This window comes from Mustela putorius, unplaced genomic scaffold (genome assembly GCF_011764305.1).
Source record: "Mustela putorius furo isolate JIRA1106 unplaced genomic scaffold, ASM1176430v1.1 tig00003962_pilon_pilon_pilon, whole genome shotgun sequence".
Taxonomy (NCBI): Eukaryota; Metazoa; Chordata; class Mammalia; order Carnivora; family Mustelidae; genus Mustela; species Mustela putorius.
The window spans coordinates 22,002,100-22,022,967 of NW_025422106.1; the positions used below are offsets into that span (position 1 = coordinate 22,002,100).

At 37.5% G+C, this 20,868-nt stretch overlaps 2 protein-coding genes across 3 annotated transcripts in view; one reads left to right on the forward strand and one right to left on the reverse strand.

The window, feature by feature from the left end:
- EFCAB5 (EF-hand calcium binding domain 5) overlaps window positions 1-20,868 on the forward strand; it is a 163,097-nt gene that overhangs the window by 3,808 nt on the left and 138,421 nt on the right. Inside the window, exons 2-5 of one of the 2 annotated variants that reach the window (XM_045070255.1) lie at window positions 15,650-15,697; window positions 17,564-17,636; window positions 19,638-19,687; window positions 20,223-20,285. In XM_045070255.1, the coding sequence (XP_044926190.1) occupies window positions 19,646-19,687; window positions 20,223-20,285 (105 nt within the window). In that variant the 5' untranslated portion in view covers window positions 15,650-15,697; window positions 17,564-17,636; window positions 19,638-19,645. Of the gene's footprint in view, window positions 1-15,649; window positions 15,698-16,690; window positions 17,637-19,637; window positions 19,688-20,222; window positions 20,286-20,868 lie in introns of those variants that run through there. The other variant, XM_045070256.1, reaches the window with a different exon arrangement.
- On the reverse strand, window positions 4,507-5,432 carry LOC101687667 (peptidyl-prolyl cis-trans isomerase A-like). Its single transcript, XM_045070262.1, has one exon. It carries the CDS (start codon window positions 5,396-5,398, stop codon window positions 4,901-4,903), a length of 498 nt encoding a protein of 165 aa, XP_044926197.1. The 5' UTR covers window positions 5,399-5,432; the 3' UTR covers window positions 4,507-4,900.

Consider the following 20,868-nt stretch of genomic DNA (forward strand, 5'->3'; position numbering starts at 1 on the left):
TCCCTAGAATTCTCTTAGTTTATTAGTTGAATTTGAGAAGAGAGAGAGACCAAGAGCAGGATTTCCAAAAGACGGAGCCAGAGACAGAAGGCCTCCTAGTTCTATTTATAGCACCTTTATTCTTCCCACCTGTGATAATGGAGGCCTACTTGTCCTATTGGAATTCCTTTAACCCTTGTCTTGTATCATCACTCCTTTAGGGGTGAAATTATAGAGAAACTTTTGAAATTCTTGAGATCAGTTGGTTCTTAAGCTTTGAGAACTTGGTGAAAACTATTAACTCTCTCCAAAAATATATACTTGCACATTTCACACACTCACTGAAATCCATTGAGAGGCCTCTGATTAAGAATCGTGATCTGGTTTGCAACAACGTGGATAGAACTAGAGAGTATTATGCTAAGTGGTATAAATCAACCAGAGAGACAATTATCGTATAGTCTCACTGATACATGAAATGTAAGAAACAAAACAGAGACTAATAGGGGAAAAAAAGAAAAAATAAAACAAGACGAAACCAGAGAGGGAGACAAACCATAAGAGACTCTTAATCATAGGAAACAAACTGAAGGTTGCTGAAGGGGAGAAGGGTGGAGGAATGGGGTAACTTGCTGATGGACTTTAGAGAGGGCATGTGATATAATGAGCACTGGGTATTATATGAGACTGATGAATCACAGGGCTGTACTTCTGAAACCAATAATACATTATACATTAATTAGTTGAATTTAAATTTTAAAAATGTTTAAAATAAAAATGTCAAAAAAAAAAAAAAGAGAGAGAGAGAGAGAGAGAGGAATCCTGTTCTGGGGCTAAAGCAGTGCTTCTCAACTTTTTTTTGCATCATGACATCCATAGAGATGATGATATTTGTATAGCACATTGGGATAAATTAAAGGGGATTTGGAGGCAATTGTATGGGGCTTGGTGAAAAAAAAACTTTTAAATATAATATAGTGAGAAAAAGAAACATATTAGGGATGATATTAAATATTGAATTTGTATGAGATTCTGAATAGTCTTCTCAAGAATTAAATGAAAAATCTGAGATTGCTTCTATAAACATAAAATTTTTTATGTAGGTTTTTAAAAACATTATTACAATATTACTGATTATTCTCTTTGCTGTACCTTTCAGCTCCATTACTTATTTATTTTATAACTGGGAGTTTTTACCACATAATTCCCTTTACCTATTTGAGCTGAACCCCACCTTCCTCCCCTCTGGTAACCACCAGTTTGTTCTCTGTATTTATGAATGTATTTCTGTTTTTTGTTTGTTTGTTTTGTCTTTTGGATTCCACATGTAAGTGAAATCATATGGTATTTGTCTTTGACTTATTTCACTTAACATAATACTCTTCATGCCCATCCATGTTGTTGCAAGTGGCAAGATTTCATTCTTTTTTACTAATATTCACATATACATATTCATATCTATCTATGTATCTATCTACCACATCTTCTTTATTTATCCATCTATCAATGGATACTTGGGTTGCTAACATATCTTGGTTATTATAAACGCTGCAATAAACACGAGGGTGCATATATCTTTCCAAATTGGTGTTCTCATTTTCTTTAGGTAAATATCTAGTAGGATTACTGGATTATATCATGGTCTATTTTTAATTATTTGAGTAATCTCCATATAGTTTTCCACATTGGTTGCACCAATTTACATTCCCACCAACAGTGCACAAGGGTTCCCTTTTCTCCACATCCTCATCAACACTTGTTATTTCTTGTCTTGATACTAACCATTAAGACTGGTATGAGACAATATTTCATTGTAGTTTTGATTTGTCTTTCCCTGATGATTATTGATGTTGAGCATCTCTTCATGTATCTGTAGGCCCTCTGTATGTCTCTGGAAAAATGTACAGTCAGGTCCTCTGCCTACTTTTAATCAGATTATTATTTTTTTTATTTTACTGTTGAATTGTATGAAGTTCTTCGTATAATTTAGATATTAACCTCTTTTTGGTCATATCATTTGCAAATATCTTCTCCCATTCAGTATATTGCCTTTCTGGTTTGTTGATGGTTTCCTTTGCTGTGCAAAGGATTTTTACTTTGGTGTAATTCCAGTAGTTAATTTTTGCTTTTGTTTCCCTTGTTTGAGGAGGCATATCCATAAGTATGTTGCTAAGGCCAATGTCCAGGAGATTACTACTTGAGTTTTCTTTTAGGAATTTTATGGTGTTAGGTCTCACATTTCAGTCTTTAATCCATTTTGAGTTTGTTTTTGTGCATGGTTTAAGAAAGTTGTCCAGCTTCATTCTTTTGCATGTAGCTGTCCAGTTTTCCCAGCATTATTTCTTTTTTTTTTTTTCAAAGATTTATTTATTTATTTATTTATTTATTTGACAGACAGATCCCAAGTAGGCAGAGGCAGGCAGAGAGAGAGAGGAGGAAGCAGGCTCCCTTCTGAGCAGAGAGCCCGATGTGGGGCTCGATCCCAGGTCCCTGGGATCATGACCTGAGCCGAAGGCAGAGGACTTAACCCACTGAGCCACCCAGGCACCCCTCCCAGCATTATTTCTTGAAAAGACTCTTCATTGTATGTTCTTGCTTTCTTTGTCAAAGATTAATTTGACCATATAACTGTGGGTCTATATCTGGGCTATTTTGTTCTATTGTTCTATGTGTCTATTTTTGTACCAGTATAACCTGTTTTGGATATTATAACTTGGTAGCATATCCTGGAATCTGGGATTGTGATACCACCAGTTTTGCTCTTCTTTCTCAGGATTACTTTGGCTATTCAGGGTCTTTTGTGGTTCCATACAAAATTTAGGATTATTTTTAAGTTCTGTGAAAAATGTTATTGGTATTTTGACAGGGATTACATTGAATCTGTAGATTGCCTTGTGTAGTAGGGACATTTTAATATTAATTCTTCAATCCGTGCACATGGCATATCTTTCCATTTGCTTGTGTTATCTTTAATTTCTTTCACTAATGTCTTATATTATTCATAGTATAGGTCTTTCACCTTCTTGGTTAAATTTATTCCTAGGTATTCTTTTTGGTGCAATTATAAATGGGATTGTATTTTAATTTTCTCTTTCTGCTACTTTGTTATTAGTATATGGAAATGCAACAGGTTTCTGTATATTAAGTATGTATACTGCAACTTTACTGAATTCGTTTATTACTTCTAATAGTTTTTTGGTATAGTCTTTATGGTTTTCTATATAAACTATCATGTCATCTGCAAATAGGGAGTTTTACTTCTTCCTTACTGATTTGGATGACTTTTATTTCTTTTTCTTGTCTGATGGCTGTGGCTAGGAATTCCAGTACTATGTTGAATACAAATAATGAGAATGGACATTCTTGTCTTGTTTGTGATCTTAAATGAAAAGCTTTCCATTTTCACCATTACGTATGATATTAGCTGTGGGTTTTTTTAATTTATGGCCTTTATGTTAGTAAGGTATGTTTTCTCTAAATCTACTTTGTTGAGAGTTTTTATCATGAGTGGATTTTGTATTTTATCAAATGCTTTTCTGCATCTATTGAGATGATCATATTTTTTTTCAAGATTTTATTTATTTATTTGACAGAAAGAAAGAGACTACAGGGGGAGTAGCAGACAGGGAGAGGGAGAAGCAGACTCCTTGCAGAGCAGGGGAAGACCGATATGGGACTCGATCTCAGGACTCTGGAATCATGACCTGAGCCGAAGGCAGTCGCTTAACCAACTGAGCCACCCAGGTGCCCAATTATATGGTTTTTATCCTTCCTTTTGTTAATGTGATATATCATATTCATTGGTTGGTGAATATTGAACCATCCTGGGGTAAATCCCACTTGATTGTGGTGAATGGTCCTTTCAGTGTATTGTTGAATTTGGTTTGCTAATATTTTGTTGAGGATTTTTGTCTCTATGTTTATTGGGGATATTGGCCTGTAGTTTTCTTTTTTTTGCAGAGTCTTTATATGGCTTTGGTATCAGAGTAATTCTGGCCTCATAGAATGAATTTGGAAGTTTTCCTTCCTCTTCTATTTTTGGAATAGTTTGAGTGGAATAGGTATTAACTCTTCTTTAAATGTTTGGTAGAATTTATCAGTGAAGCCATCCAGTCCTGCTCTTGTTTGTTGGGAGTTTTTTGAGGGCCTACTCAATTTCATTACTAGTAATCAGTCTGTTCAAATTTTCTATTTCTTGCTGATTCCACTTGGAAGACTGTATGTTTTGAGAATTTATCTATTTCTTCTAGGTTGTCTAATTTGTTGGCATATAATTTTTCATAGTTTTCTTTTATAATTCTTTGTATTTCTGCCATGTTGGTTATTTCTCCTCTTTCATTTATGACCTTATTTATTTGAGTCCTCCCTTTTTTTCTTGATGAATCTGGATAAGTTTATCAATTCTGTTTATCTCTTCAAAGAACCAGCCATTGGTTTCATTGATCTTTTGATTGATTTTTTTTAGTTTTTATTTCATTTATTTCCACTCTGGTCTTTATAATTTCCTTTCTTCTACTAACTTAGGGGTTGCTTTGTCATTTTTTTCCTAGTTCTGATAGGTGTACGTTTACATCATTGTTTTGAGATTTTTCTTGTGTCTTGAGGTGGACCAGTATCACTATAAACTTCCTTCTTAGGACTGCTTCTGCTGTGTCCCAAAAATTTTGGACCATTTTGCTTCCATTTTCATTTGTCTACATGTTTTTGTTGTTGTTCAGTTTTTATTTCATAATCATAAACTTAACTCTGCAAACCAGCTAGACTTTGAGGGGAGTAATAAAAATATGAAACTCATAGAACTACAGTGAGAGCACAAAGAGTATAGGATATTTCAAGCAGATGGGGGTGAAGGGATGCTTTTCTGATCAACAGAAGGAATAGTCTGGTAGTTAAGATAAAACATAAGTCAAATTGATTAGATTTATCTATGGTCAGCAATGATTATCTTTTTGCTGGTTTTGCCATTCCTGGACCCAAAGTGCTCGATGGCTTCCAAGATATTTATGCCCTCTTTCACCTTGCCAAAGACCACATGCTTGTCATTCAGTCTCTCAGTCTTAGCAGTGCAGATGAAAAACTGGGCACCATTTGTACTGGGTCCAGTATTTGCCACGGACAAGATGCCAGGACCTGTGTGCTTCAGGATGAAATTCTCATGATCAAATTTCTCCACATAGATGGACTTGCCACCAGTGCCATGATGGCCTGTGAAGTCATCACCCTGGCACCTAAATCCCAGAATAATCCTGTGAAAACTGGAAACTTTGTTACCAAATCCTTTCTCCCCAGTGCTCAGAGCATGAAAGTTCTCTATTATCTTTGAAAGTTTGACTGCAAACAACTCAAAAGAGGTGTGGCCTAAGGGCTTGGAATTCATGGCAATGTTAAAGAACATGGTGGGGCTGATGACTGGCGGCATGGGCAGCTCCAGGGTGGGGGCATATGCAAGGCTGTCTTCATGTTCTTTTTGATTTCTTTGTTGACCATTGGTTGTTTAGTAGTGTGTTGTTTAGCTTCAGTATTTTTGTGTTTTTTCCATTTTTTTCTTATAATTTATTTCTAGTTTCATACTTTCATGGTCAGAAAAGATGTTTGATATGATTTCAGTCTTAAATTTATTGAGACTTGATTTGTGGACTAACATGTGCTCTATCCTGGAGAATATTCCATGTGCACTTGAAAAAAATGTCTCTTCTGCTATTATGGGATGGAATGTTCTATATTTACTCTGTTAATCCATCTGGTCTAATGGGTTATTCAAAGCCACTCCTTCCTTATTGATTTTTTGGATCTGGATGATATATTTGTTGATGTAGGTGGCATATTTAAATCCCTTACGGTTATTGTACTACTGTCAATTTCTCTCTTCATATCTATTAATATTTGCTTTTTTTATGGGTGCATAGATATTTACAATGTTAAACTTGTTGTTGGACTGATCCCCTTATCATTATGTAATGCCCTTTTTCTCTTGTTACAGTCCTTGTTTTAAAGTCTATTTTGTCTTATACAAGTATTGCTTCCTTGGCTTTTTTTTCCACTTCCATTTACATGGAATATCATTTTTTATCCCTTGACTTTCAGTCTGTATATGTCTTTAAGTCTGAATTGAGTCTCATAAACAGCATATAGATGCATTTTGTTTTTTTATCCATTAAGTCCCCTGATGTCTTTTGACTGGAGCATTAACATTTAAAGTGATTATTGATAGGTATGTGCTTATTGCAATTTGTTGTTTTGTGGTTGTTTTTGTAGTTCTTTGTTCCTTTCTTTTTGTCTTGTTCTCTTCTCTTCTGGCTTGATGGCCTTCTTGGATTGATTTATTTATTTTTGTGTGTATCTATTTCAAGTTTTTTATTTGTGGCTACTGTGAGGTTCATATATGAGGTATATATACATATATATATATATATATATATACAGGCAGTCTATATTAAGTTGATGGTCACTTAAGTTCACATGTGTGCTGAAGAACACATTCTAAAGGCACTAAATTTTTACTCCATCTCTGTGTTTTATATATGAGATATTATAGTTTACATTTTAATTGTGTATCCCTTGACTAATTTTTATAGATATAATTGATTTTTACTATTTTTGTGTTATAACCTCCTTACTGGCTTTATAAGTGATTAATCTACTTTAACTATATATTTGGTTTTACCAGTGACATTTTTTCATAGTTTTCTTCTAGTTATGTTCTTTTCTTTCCATTTAAAGAATTCCCTTGAGGGGCTCCTGGGTGGCTCAATTGGTTAAGTGTCCGACTCATGTTCTTGGCTCAGGTCTTGGTCTCCAGGTTATAGGACCAAATCCCACAATGGGCTGCTAGCTAGATATGGAGCCTGAGTTGAGATTCTCTCTCTCCCTCTGCCCTTCCCAACTCTCTTGTTCTCTATAAAAAATAATATCGCCCTCGCCCCGCAATGACGACAAGAACCCTGGTTCGGATGCATCTTCTCCCTCTTCTATTTCTGCAAGTCTACACACTTATATATGCTTACATGACCAATCAGTGAGCAGGGCACAGGAGGGAGCGAATCAGGCTGTGCACCTAAATGAACAACTTCGCTAGCAACCAATGCTGTTTACTTCCTCTTTGGGCGTTCTGCTTAGTCTCACGAGGCAATCCTAACCTGGCAACTAGCCAGGCGCCATCTTTTAATGGCGGAGGCCACCCTGGCCAGGGGCCTGCCTCCAACAAATAAGAATTCATTTTAAACACAAAACAAACAAACAAAAGGAATTCCCTTTAACATATCAAGTCATCATTCAAAATTTAAGATGTCAAGAGCTTCCCCAAAAAACAAAATTAAAGGAGTTCATCACCACTAAATCAGTCTTCTATGAAATGTTGAGTTTTATGATTGAAATGACTGCATGAAATTCCTGAACAAGACAATTTAACAGTGATCATTATTGATGAGAATATAATTATTGATGAGACTATAATTCAAGCAACTAGGTGATAAATTTAAAACAATTTTCACAATTAAGAACTTCCAAGTATAAATTATATTTGACTGTAATAGCTCTTACTTTTTCTCACTGGCAAATGTAATATGGCAATATCTTATTACATGACTAGATTTAGAATATCCAAGTATATTTTCATATCAAGTATATATTACAGAATAATAATGAAGCTCTAATTTGCAGAGTATGACTATGTTATTACGAAGAAAATTCTGCAGCCAATTTGGATGTAACTAAAAGGACACATCAGCCATAAACAAAGGGGAGATTTCAATATATGTGAAAAGAGAGATTGGGAGCTGAGTCCATAAGAAGTATCCAGCAGGTCTCCCTGCCTTTCCTGGCCATATCTTGGGTTGTGAGTCCTGCCCCTTGAGTACCTAGAACATGCAGACTGCTCCAAGGCTCAATGTTTATGACAAGCAGCAATTCTCACTGCAACTGGCTTTGGAAAGTGATGTGCTGGTAATAGAATACTCCTTGGCTTTGCTTCTTTATTAAAGAATTCTTGCTTTAATAAAGCGCTTGCCTCCTTAGGGGCCTTGGGAGATACTAGGGTGGATCATCAGGCTCTGACTACTTTGGGCTACTCTCTGAGAATCCTTAGAACAAATTGCTTCTGGCAAGCGGTGAATTACATAGAGGCACCAACCACCCAGTCATTTCAGGCTACTTAGGGCTGAATAGATAACTATCTTGCAGCACATTTGTAACTCATTTACATTTATTACACACTAAATGAAGTGTATCACCTGAAACTATGGTTTATATAGCTAAAATATAAAAATATATTTTCCCCCTATAAAAAATGGGGGGGAGAAATCATAGTTTCTGTTTTTAATAATCCAATTCCTTACATTTGAAATGACTAATTACAAAGTGATTTGGATATATTAATTAGTACAGATAGCATATATAATAGCTGGAGTATGGTTGAGTCATATAGTACCTTCACTTGGTTGTAATTTTTAATAAAATTTAACAATCTTTTATTAACTTGAATAGTCAGTGTCCAGATAGGAAATAGAAATCACACCAGTTATTTGAATACATACTTTAACAAGAACTGTTAATTAGATATAAAGTTAAGTAGATGACTGCAAAGCTAAAAAGAGATATCTGAGGTATGAGAGCGGGAGCAACTGTTACTGCACCTAGAGCTGGGAAAGAAAAGAAGAAGAAAAGGAAAAAATTTACAAACTTAACAGAGTAATCCCCACAGAGCTGAAACTCAGATCACCGAGAAGACGCTGCTCAGCTGGTATTGGTGTCTTTGAGTTTAGAGGAGGGATTGCATAGGACCCAGATTGGAAGGAACACTGGCTGGTGTTGGTGTCTTTGAGTCCATGAAATGTGCAGAACTGTAGAAAGACTACAAACTGGATTCAGTTGTTGCTATAGAAAGGACATGCTGCTACCAGGATAAAGAAGCATTGCAGAGGTAAAGCATACAGGAACCAAAAGTTCACAGGGAGCAGTCTTTTTTTTTTTTTTTAAGATTTTATGTATTTATTTGACAGAGAGAGACAGCGAGAGAGGGAACACAAACAGGGGAAGTGGGAGAAGTAGAAATAGGCTTCCCACCTAGCAGGGATTCTGATGCGAGGCTCTATCCTAGGACCCTGAGATCATGATCTGAGCCTAAGGCAGATATTTAATGACTGAGCCACGCAGGTGCCCCAGGAAACAGTCTTGAGTTGGACAAGAAGCAATTCTCTCATCCTTCTTCAGTCTTGGGGTCTCCCTCTAGTGCCACCAATTAGCAGAGCCTAACAGAACTAGCTGGCAAGGCAAAGAAATGTGGTTTTCAGAGTCCCAGCTCCAGCATCAAAGAAGAATACAAAAGGGTGAGTTTAGAGCTGAGATAATAATGTAGTAACTTGCACTTGACTGATATGGAAATTGATACCAGAAATGGAGGTTATCTTTTATCCCCTAGTTTGGTATATTTTATGTTTCATATATTTTATATTAGTTTCATATACTTTATGAAGACAGTTAAAGACCTTGCTACTTCCTATCCTCCAGATCCAATGACTGTAATGTCATCAATGTGCTGGACCAACTCAGTGCTGATTGGAAGGTCATGATGCTTAATATCTCTGTGGACTACATTATGGTAGAGAGCAGGAGAACTGATGTAGCACTGGGGCAAGAGAATGCAGTTATATTTTTGGCCTGCCAAGTAAATTCAAATAGCTGCTGGTGTTCTCTCCCAGCTTGTATGGAGAAATAAGCATTTGTTAGGGCACTACTGCATACCAGGTGGCAGGGATTGTTGATTTGCTCCAATAAAGAAATCACCTATGGAAGGCAGCTGGAGACATCCCTGATTAAATTTATAATACTCTACAGTCATTCTCCAAAATCCATCGAAACAGGCAAATTAAACTGGCATGAGATAGGTTTCATCACTCCCTGCTTCTTTCAAATCTTTATTGGTGTTACTAATCTCTGTAATTGCCCATTCTGCCACCCCAGGAAAACAATAATTTTTGTTTACTCCTGGTATATGTGTATGTGGGAGAGGGGAGTTCCCAAGGGCTACAACTTGGCCTGTTATACTATAAGGCTCCTTATTTCAGGATCAGAAAGCCAATGTGGAAATTCTGCCAGTTACCATGTATCTATTTTAATTATACATCCTGGAACTGATGAAATCACTGTAGGGTGGTTCTATGGATTTACTTTATCTACTGTGACTCAAACTTAAATTAAGACTCAATTTCTCAGGGGGTGGGACAGTGGGGAATGAGTTAAATATGTGGTGGGGATTAAGAGGGCACTTGTGATGAGTGCGGGGTGATGTATGGAATTATTGAATTACTATATTGTACACTGGAAATTCATATCACACTGAATGCTAACTAACTGGAATTAAAATAAGAACTTCAAAAAAAATAAAGGAAAGGTTCAAGGACTAAGCTCTGGGAGCACTCCAGTATTACAAACAATGAGAAAAGAAGAGTAACCAACAAGAGAAACAAAAAACTAGGGAGGTGGGAGAAAAACTCAGATATTGTTATCCTGGAAGGCAAGTGAAGAAAGTACAGGTTTCCCCCACTATCTAAAGTACGACATTCCTGTGAGACTGTCTGTAAGCCAGAATGATGTAAAGCAAAGATGCTATTACCATTTATTTATATGGAAAATTTTTCTGAGCATTCCTGGATGCAAAAAATCAAATCTCTTAGGCTTTTCTGATTTCTTAGGACACATCTTGCTAACGGATGCACAAAATACATCGAGATGAAGCACAAATGCTCAGACACAATTCAAAGCTATAGTTGCTGAAGGCTGAGCTAGTGAATATGGTTCCTGGGGAAGGAGCTTAGGGTATATGCTGCCTCTATAACAGCTTGCTGTGAAACAAATGCTGAATGCTATTTTTACTTTTTGCCTTTTTTTTTGTAAAAGCAAAAACCTCTTCAGATTTCTTTCCCCAAGGGAAACCAGATGGTCAGTGCATCATCAAGATTAACACTCAGTTATGACCTGAAGACCTACCTCATCAGTATACCAATTCAATTGTGTTCTGGCTTTTTATTGCCACTGGAAGAAATAGTGCTAATCTTATGGGATCCGTTGCTGCAAGTCAGGCCTTGGCCATTACAGCAATACTTCTTCATGAGACCCTCATACTGTACCATACTTTGCTAGACATCCCAGCAAGTAAAGTCTTCCATATCCATGCAGGTTTCAGCATGGAGAAAAATCAGTGCGAAGATTCAGTTGTCCTCCAGAAATTCCTGGGTTCTGGCTAGGCCATCTTCCTTATCCTCTTTGTGGTGCTGTTGTCAACAGCTTTGTCCTTCTAGCATACAATGCCTTCATAAACAAGACACAGACAATTCCAGTTGTTTATGGGCCAACTCTAGGGACACCACAGCCAGGTTCTTATACCTCCCCACCCATTCATGACTCCACAGCCCCTGCCAGACTAAAGTCAGCTACAACACTGGCTATGGAGTATAAGGCTCTAACCTCCACTTCAACAGACCCCCATAACTGTGGAAGACTGGAAATTTCTGTCCCTAGACCTGGAGCTAGTAGCAACCTCTACATTCTACACTCATAAGCCTCTAAACTGAGAACTGTAAATAAAGGATCCTAAGCTGTTACATTTAAAAAAAAAAAAAAAGACTAAATTTCTCACCTTCTACCACAAGCCCGTACTTAAACTGGTGGACTGTGGTGGCACTTAGAGTTCCCAGGAATTAACATCCGTGTAATACCAGGATATTTTTCCCCCTGGCATATGTCATTTTAGGAGCTGGCCACAGGTTGTATGGGGAGGATTTTCAGTATATACTGATGACAGTGCTGCAAAATCCTCCTTCAAGGAGATCCAGCTTTGCCTTCATTATGGGGCTTTATGGGGCTTAGGCCTAGAAACTGGTGAGAGGCCAAAACTCTCCATGATGGTGACTAGAGCCATATCTTTAGTCACCATATATGGATTTTTTATCATATATATATATATATATATATATATATATATATGGATGACCATTTCAGTAGACTGACCATCTATTTTATTCCTAGGCCCACCATAATCATTTAGCCACAAAGATTGCTGAGAGTTAAAAAAAAAATCTATTTCTACTTCTTTTTATGGTAAATGTGCCTACTTTGTCTTTGGTGGTTGAATACCAATATTTGGCCTCTACTACTCTGAAACCCACCTGCCTAACCTATAGAAGAATAGAACTTTTTCTATAGAACCACAGAACTTTTCAAGGATGCAGGTATTCCCATTGTTAATATACTTTTCAATGCTCTAGTAAAGGGATCTCCCCAGGATCCTCTCAGAGGATGTACTGGGAAGGGTAGTGGATGTGCAGGTCAATACATAATAAATCTGCTCCAACATTCCTATATCCCTAAGCCTTTAGATTTTTTCTTACATCACTTGCAGCTATAGAAGCTATGACCTGAAGTCCTTAATTTCTGACAAGTGTATCCATATTAACAAATTCTAACAACTCAGCACCATATTCTGTGCTCCTTTCTTTAACTCCCTTATGATATACTCTAACACATATTCGTTGGGTTTATGCCACTATATATGCAAATTGTGAAAATCTTTTGCTATAAAAACTATTTTTCCTGGTCATTCTTTGTAATCGCCCTGCTGGAGCATTTTGACTCTGATTTTAGTTATGAGTCTCCTAGAAGTAAGAGGTGGTTGCAAGGAGTCTTGAGGAAAATGGGCAACTCCTAGTAAGGCAATTGCCCCAGAAATTACTGCAAGGTTTTCAAATTAGTGAAGGCTAGTCTCCAAAATACAGGAGGACAAACTGCCTCCATTGGCAAGAGAGACCCAGAGTGACTCAGAAGTTTGAGATTATTAGTCTCCTAGTCCCACTGAATGCTGGAAGTTTGGAATGAGGTCCTTCTTCCTAATCAGTGCCCCAATTTTAACATGAGTAACTTGGCTGGGATGTGAATTCAGTTAATACTATAATTCTGCAACCCATAATTCTTGATGAGTTAACCCCTTTATCATTGTACAATGACTTTCTTTGTCTCTTGTTGCAGCTTTTGGCATAAAGTCTATTTCAAAGTCTGATTTAAGTATAGCTACCTCTGCTCTATTTTTTGTTTCACTTGCATGTACTCTCTTTTTCTATCCCTTCACTTTGAGCCTATCTGCATCCTTAAAGCTGATATGAGTCTCTTGTTTAGGCAGCATATAGTTGGGTCTTGTTTTTCATCCATCCATCCATCGACTCTATGCATTTTTTTTAAAGATTTTATTTATTTATTTGACAGACGGAGATCACAAGTAGGCAGAGAGGCAGGCAGAGAGAGAGGAAGGGAAGCAGGCTCCCTGCAGAGCAGAGAGCCCAATGCAGGGCTTAATCCCAGGAACCTGGGATCATGACCTGAGCTGAAGGCAGAGGCTTTAACCCACTGAGCCACCCAGGTGCCCCCACTCTATGCATTTTGGTGGAGAATTTAATCCATATACATTTGGAGTGATTATCAATAGGGAAAAATTTAATAATATCATCTTGTTAATGATTTTCTGACTGTTCCATAGTTCCTTTTTTCTTTCTTCCTCTTTTACTGACTTCCCTTGTGAATTGATGATTTTACATAGTGGTATGCTTTTGTGCATCTTTTGTGCATCTATTGTAGGTTTTTACTTTGTGGTTACCATGAAATATCAATTATAATAATTTTAAGTGGATTTCAATTTAATTTCAACTACATACAAAAGCTCTACCTTTTTACCCTCCCATTTTGTTTTTGATACCAAAATTTCCATTTTTTTATACTGTATATCCATTAGCAAATATTGTAGCTATAGTTATTTTTAATACTTCTGTCCTTTAATCTTAATACTAGAATTAACTGATTAATACACTACCATATTACAGTATTGAAGTATTCTGAATTTGACATTATAGTTATATTTATCAGTATGTTTTATATTTTAATGTTAGTAATTGGTGTCCCTTTGTGCCAACTTGAAGAATTTCATATTTCTTGTAAGGCAGCTTTTATTTGTCTGGGAAAGACTTTGTCTCTCCTTCATTTCTGAGGAGAATTTTGCCAGATAAGATTACTTTAAATATATCACCCTTACTTTCTCCTGGCCTGTGAGGTTTCTGGTAAGAAATACATTGATAGTCTTATAGGATTCCCTTGTAAGTGACATACTTCTTTTCCATTGCCGCTTTCAAGATTTATCATTATTTTTGGCTTTTTTTAAAAAATAAGATTTCATTTATTTATTTGACAAACAGAGGGAGATCACAAGTAGGCAGAGAAACAGGCAGAGAGAGAGGGGGAAGCAGACTCCTCACCGAGCAGAGAACCTGACGTGGTACTCGATCCCAGGACCCTGAGATCATCACCTGAGCTGAAGGCAGAGGCCTAACTCACTGAGCCACCCAGGTGCCCTTGTCTTTGGTTTTTGACAGTTTTATTACAATGTGTCCTGGGGAAGATGTCTTTGAGTTGAATTTGTTTGCAGACCTATGAACTTCATGAACTTGGATGTGCAAATACCTCCACAGATTTGGGAAGTTCTCAGACATAAATTTTTAAAAACAAGCTTTCTGTTCCTCTCTCCCTCTCCTTAGACTCTCATAATACATAGTTTATCTTAATGGTGTCCCATCAATTCCATAGGCTTTCTTCATTCTCCTTCATTTTTTCCCTTTCCTTTTCTCTGATTGGATCATTTCAAATGATCTGTATTCCCACTGAGTATTTACCCCCCAAAATGAAAATGCTGATTGGAAAAGATATATACACCCGTGTGTTTATTGCAGCATTATTTACAATAACAAGGATGTGAAAGTAACCCAAGTGTCAATCAGTAGATGAATGGGTAAAGAAGATGTCACACACAGACACACACACACACTGAAATATTACTCAGCCATAAAAAAACAATGAGATCTTGCCATTTGTGACAACATAGATGGACCCATAGAGCATGCTAAATGTGATAAGTCAGAGAAAGACAGATACCATATGATTTTACTTATATATAGAAACTAAAAACAAAACAAAACAAATAAACAAAAAGCAAAAACAAACTCATAAATATAGAGAACAAAAATTCTCTCTCACAGGAGAGAGAATTAAGGGATGGGCAAAATGGGTGAAGGGAGAGACACAGGCTTCCAGCTATGGAATGAATAAGTCACAGGGATAAAAGTACAGCATAAGGAGTATAATCAATGGTATTATAATAGCATTGTATGGTGACAGATGATAGCTACACCTGTGGTGAGCACAGCATAGTGTATAGACTTGTCAAATCACTACATTGTATATCAACTATACTTCAATATTAATAATAATAAATCATCTGTGTTCAGATTCAGTGATTCTTCTGCTTTGTTTAGTCTGCTATTGAAGCTCTTCATTGAATTCTTTGTTTCAGTCCTTGTATTCTCCAGCTCTAAAATTTCTGGCATCCTTTTTGTGTTTTTCTCTTTGTGGGACTTATCATTTCATTCTTTTTTTTTTTTTTTAATTTTCCTTATTTCATCAAACTGTTTATCTGTTTTCTCTTGCAGCATTCTGAGCATCTTTGAAATAATTATTTTGAATTATTTGTTAGGTAATTTGTGAATCTCTACTTCTTTGGGGTCTATTACTGGAAGTTTACTATGTTCTTTTAGTGGTGTCATGTTTCCTTGATTCTTTGTGATCCCTGTCACTTTTGTAGGTGTTTGTGCATTTGAAGAAGAGTCAGCTCTTCCAGACCTACAGAATGGTAAGGAATGACCTTCAACTGTAGTTGGGGGTATGCTGGAACATGCTGTGACCCTTGGTCTAGTGTTACAGGATGCCAAGTGTGAAGGTATGTAGTGCCTGTAGATGGGGAAGGGTGACATGGTGTCTCATTGGCTCAGGAAGCTATGATCCATAAAATCAACAACTGCATGATCCTTGGTGACAGCTATAGGCAGTGCACAATGGCTGCAAGGATTGTTGGATTATTCTTTTTAGGATTTATTTTATTTTATTTTAGAGAGAGAGCAAGCACACATGAGCGGGGGTAGGGGGCAGAGGGAAAGGGAAAGAATTCTAAAGCAGACTCCTTACTGAGCACGGAGCCAGACACGGGCTTGATCCCAGGACACCAAAGTCATGACCTGAGCCAAAATCAAGAATCAGACCCTTAACCAACTGAACCACCATGGCATCCCAGGACTGTTGGATTCTTTAAGAGAACCTCTAGTCTACTGGCTAGGGACCATGCCAGACAGTGATAGTGGCCATAGCCAGACAGTGTGCACGCTGTTGGCTATGGGGCCAATTGAGAAGGCTGGCTGCAGGGACGAGTTGCTAACAGATGTGTACTGGTGAAGTCTAGGGCCTTCAGCAGGGGCTGGGGACAACTGCAGGCAAACAGGCAGCTGCAATGGCTCTGGCTGTCACTGTGTACATGTGTGACTGTAGGGGCTAGCTGTAGGCACATGTTTGGCAGGGGAGGCCAGTGATGGGAGTTGGAGCTGGTGTCTTGCAGGTGTACAACTGTAAGGTTAACTGCAAGTGAGTGGAGCTGTGCAGACCAATGGCAGGGGTTAGGGTTCAATCTAGATCCACCAATAGCTCTATAGGCCTTGGCTGTTGGCATATACCTGTAGGGCTGCAGTAGCTTGCTGTGGCGTATGCATAGTTGTAGAGGCTGATAACTGGAGTTAAGCCAGCAGCATGCAGGTAAAAAGCTGTAGGAATTTCCTGCCATTCTCAGCAGTCATCGCTCTCTTACCCTGGCTTTTCTTTCCTAGCCTTACCTTTAAGTATTCATCAGCAAGGGTTTATCTTTATCTTTTTTTTCTTCTCCTAGAAGATATTCTTATTGGGTGAACTCCACTAACATCCTCCTGCAAATGCATCTTTCTGTCAGTACTCAGGGGTTTAAGAATCATGAAATCTAGCTAAATGACATTTCTGATCTTCTATTAGTCTGACAAATCAGAATCGTTCATGATTTCTCTCTTACACTGGGAAATCCCTTCCTCAAGGTTAACTGGCTACCCTGTCATATATGACTGACAGTCTTGCCAATCAAGATGCCAAATGCTGCAATTCACCAATTTATAAATCTATTGGGAATGCATATAAAGGTCTCTTAACAGGTTCACAAAATTCTGTCTCATAGCTGATAATCTAAGTAGAATGACTCTAGAATTTCATGGGTGGGAGAGTGAGGTGTGTAGAACGCTATGCACTTTGAGTAATTAAAATGTAAGTTAGTACTGTTCAGACTGGACAGTGCTTCTGTCATTTTCCAAAGGACTTGATTCTGCACAACCTCCTACCAATGCACCATAATATATTTCAGTGTCATTAAGATTTTTACTGGAAATGTCTATAGACTACTGAATAGGTATATTAAACATGTTAACACCTCCAAATGCAAACTTTTCCTTATTTCATTAAATGGCATCATCATCCATTAATCCTTATAAATAATGGGGAAAAAAACCCACTCCTTGAACCTCAACTATTTCTCTTTCACTCTTTAGATCCAATTTTGCAGGGGAAGGCTCCATAGCTCAGGGGTTAGATCACTGGTCTTGTAGATCCAATTTTGCCCCCAGTCATGATCATCATATCTGTTTTACTTTAGGTTCCCACAGAATAGACCCTGATCCAAGGAGTTGAGTGCAAGTTCATCTGGGAGGCGGTTCCAGGAAACAATGGTAATGGAGTAGGGAAGTAATACGGAAAAATGAAGGATGCCTGTATTATTGGGCAGGTTGCACTGTAGGCAATTGAGGCTCTATCCCATTGGGGAAGTCTGGGAGACAGAAATGTTCCACCTATGGGGCTCTATGCAACTTCCTATCCATTACTGACTGAGGGCTTCTCCTGTAAGATACCAACTCCCAAGCCCTTCTTGCCTTTCCCCACATTTGGACTGGCAGGAAATGCTCAGAATTCCAGGCACTTGCGGTCAGAAACCATGCACATATACTGAAAAGTGAAGCTGAAGGGGTATGGTTAGGGTATTGGCAGTGTCTGGCAGAACCTAGATTAGAGTGAGGGCCATTTACTGCAGATGCAACATTTCAGGTACAAAATTTACCTTCATGCTCTCTTTCCCCAGTGTTTCATAGTTCTAGTCTTTACTGGTGGAGGTAACTTTTTAAAGACACCAACCTGATCACATCTATACTGTGCTTAAAAAGCACAGAGTAAAGTCCAAACTCCTTGACTCAGCATGATTAAACTTTACAGATGGAAAAGTGACCTTTTCGGCCATATCTGCCATTTTCTTTTATATAAGTACGCTCTGCTCGATCAGTGTTTCACTTTTTGAACTTGCATACCCTAGTGTGTATTGCTCCTTCTGCCTCAAATACTCTTCCCCCGCTCCTTTACACAAAAATGTCTTATTAGCCTGTTAAGATCCAGTTTGGAAATCTGTCTTTCTGTGAAGTTCCTTGACCTCCCTGGGAAAAGTAACTGCTTACCCCTCTGTGTTCCTTAGCATCTTACATGCACGTCTTCATTGGCAGATTAAATTGCAGATTTAAATTGCCTCTGTTTATCCCTTTTTCCATCACTAAACTAGGAACTCTTCAAAGGAAGTTTTCTTGTCTCCCCAAGCACAGGTCTTACTCATCTTTTCAACCCTGATGTCTGCCTGCATAAAGAAGGCCCCCAATAAAGCTTTATTGCATTGGATTTATCTGGGTGCATCCAAACAAAATGGATTTTAAGAGAAATGAAAGGGAGCTTCTTAGCAGTTTCAAAAGATGGACACCATAAGCAAAGAAAGCAGTCTGTGAGCATGTACAATTGGGACCTACCAAAGGAATCTATTTTATATTATTTATTATTCATGAATTGCTTCAAAAAAGGCTTCAAGGCAGCTATTCTAACGTTGGAATCTGTTGTCTCCAAAGGCAGTAATTTTGGTTTATTCAACTAGAACATGTGCTGTGTTGATAAAAAGAAATACAAATACTCTAGCACTGTATAAAGATACCATTTCAAATTAAGTAATCCCTAGACTGTAACTGCCCTAGAGGTATAGGCCACGGATATAAAATTTACTTTTTGCATAGCACTTTGCCTAAATATACACAAATTCTCAAATGATTTTTGGCACAGCAGTGATTTTGATAATTTGTGGCTGAATCTATAGTCATTTTCAGTGAAGTAAAGATCTGATAATTATCCACTTTAACTCCTTAATATGAATAAATAGGATAAAACCACATTCTTCTCAGAACTCCTCATTCAAAAAAGAAGTGCTCTGTAGTGAGAATTGGGTAGCCATCAAAGTTTCATTCCACCTCATCTAAACTGTTATTTCAAAAATTAATGAGGATGATAATGTTTTAAAAAATTCACTTGCATTACTGTTGCTGGTGTGTGTGTGTGTGTGTGTGTGTGTTTCTTTTTAAAATGATAATGGTTGTGATTATTAATGTTGAGTTTTTCTGTCTCCCTAGCACTAGCTTAGCACTAATCTAGTTTTGGCCAGTAATAACGGCAGTAACAGTAGCAGAGTTTGAAAAGTTTAGCAGTTGAGAACTTACCATTCAATAGAATGGTGGGATGCATTGGGGGTTGGGGGTGATTTCGGTCTTCTCTAGTGCTTTTTGTTGTTTATTACTATTTTCTTTCTTTCTTTTTTGTTATTAATATTGGTCTGGTAATACTTTTCCCTACTTTTTGATGATAACTTTCAGTGGCCCAGATGAGTGAGTCAGCATCTCAAGAGGAACACAAACCTGCTCAGGTACGTGGCAAACGTAGGTTTCTAACCACTTAACTATGAGAGGATTTGAGAATCAACGTTCTTGAGAAAATTGAGATGCAATATCATATTTTATCATTTAATTATTTCTCTTTTTAGTTGAAGTATTCTGTATCAGGTTGTGACAAAATTGCTGGAAAAAAGGGGGTCAGGAGTGCCAGGGTGGCTCAGTTTATTAGGCATCTGAACTCTTCATCTCAGGTCAGTCTAGATCTCAGGGTTGTGAGTTCAAGCCCCTGGTTGGACTCCATGCTGGGCATGTAGTCTACTTAAGAAAAAGGGGTGTGAGGGGGTCAAATAATAGTTGGGTCACAGTAATATGCTTCTAGTTTTGGCATTTATAACAGGTCTGTTTGAATTTGTTAATACAACTACTTTGTGTGATTTTATTTGGTATGATACTTGCCCATTACATAATTTTTTTTTACATAAAAATCTTGGTATATTAGAGTATAAGCTGTTAGTTTTATCTTTAGCTTCTTTTGGATACAACTTACTGGCACTGTTTCCATTTCAGGAAAATGGAAAAGAAGACAAAGAAGGGTTAGAGGAAGCAACTGAAGTAAAAGAGCCTACTGAGGTAGAGTTTTCATGAATAATCAGATGTTAATACTGAAGAGTAAACTGGACAAATTAGTTTTCTTATGAAGAAGGAAAAGAAAATGTGTGGGTATTCAAGAAGATAAAATGGCAAATGGAAAAGAGCAAACTCATGTTAATCATTAAGATGACTCATTTGAGGGGCGCCTGGGTGGCTCAGTGGGTTAAGCCTCTGCCTTCGGCTCAGGTCATGATCTCAGGGTCCTGGTATTGAGTCCCACATCAGGCTCTCTGCTCAGCAGGGAACCTCCTTCCCTCTCTCTCTCTGCCTGCCTCTCTACCTGCTTGTGATCCCTCTCTCTGTCAAATAAATAAATAAAATCCTAAAAAAAAAAAAAATGACTCATTTGAGTCAGTTGCAGGAAGCTTCCATGGACAGGTAAATTATTTGTGAAAAGCTATTATAAATTATAGGTAAATAAAGGGTGCTTTCTAAAACAGAACTATTATCCTGAGTACAATAACCACCCACTTTTAGGGTAACTTCACTATTTGTTCTGAAACTGTAATTTCCATGTTAATATCTTAAGTAGCTTTGTGTTTATTTGACTATAAGAGTTCAA

Bases quoted from the DNA above. Each gene is read 5' to 3' on its own strand.
- LOC101687667 (XM_045070262.1), bottom strand. From the start codon at position 5,398: ATGCCGCCAGTCATCAGCCCCACCATGTTCTTTAACATTGCCATGAAT.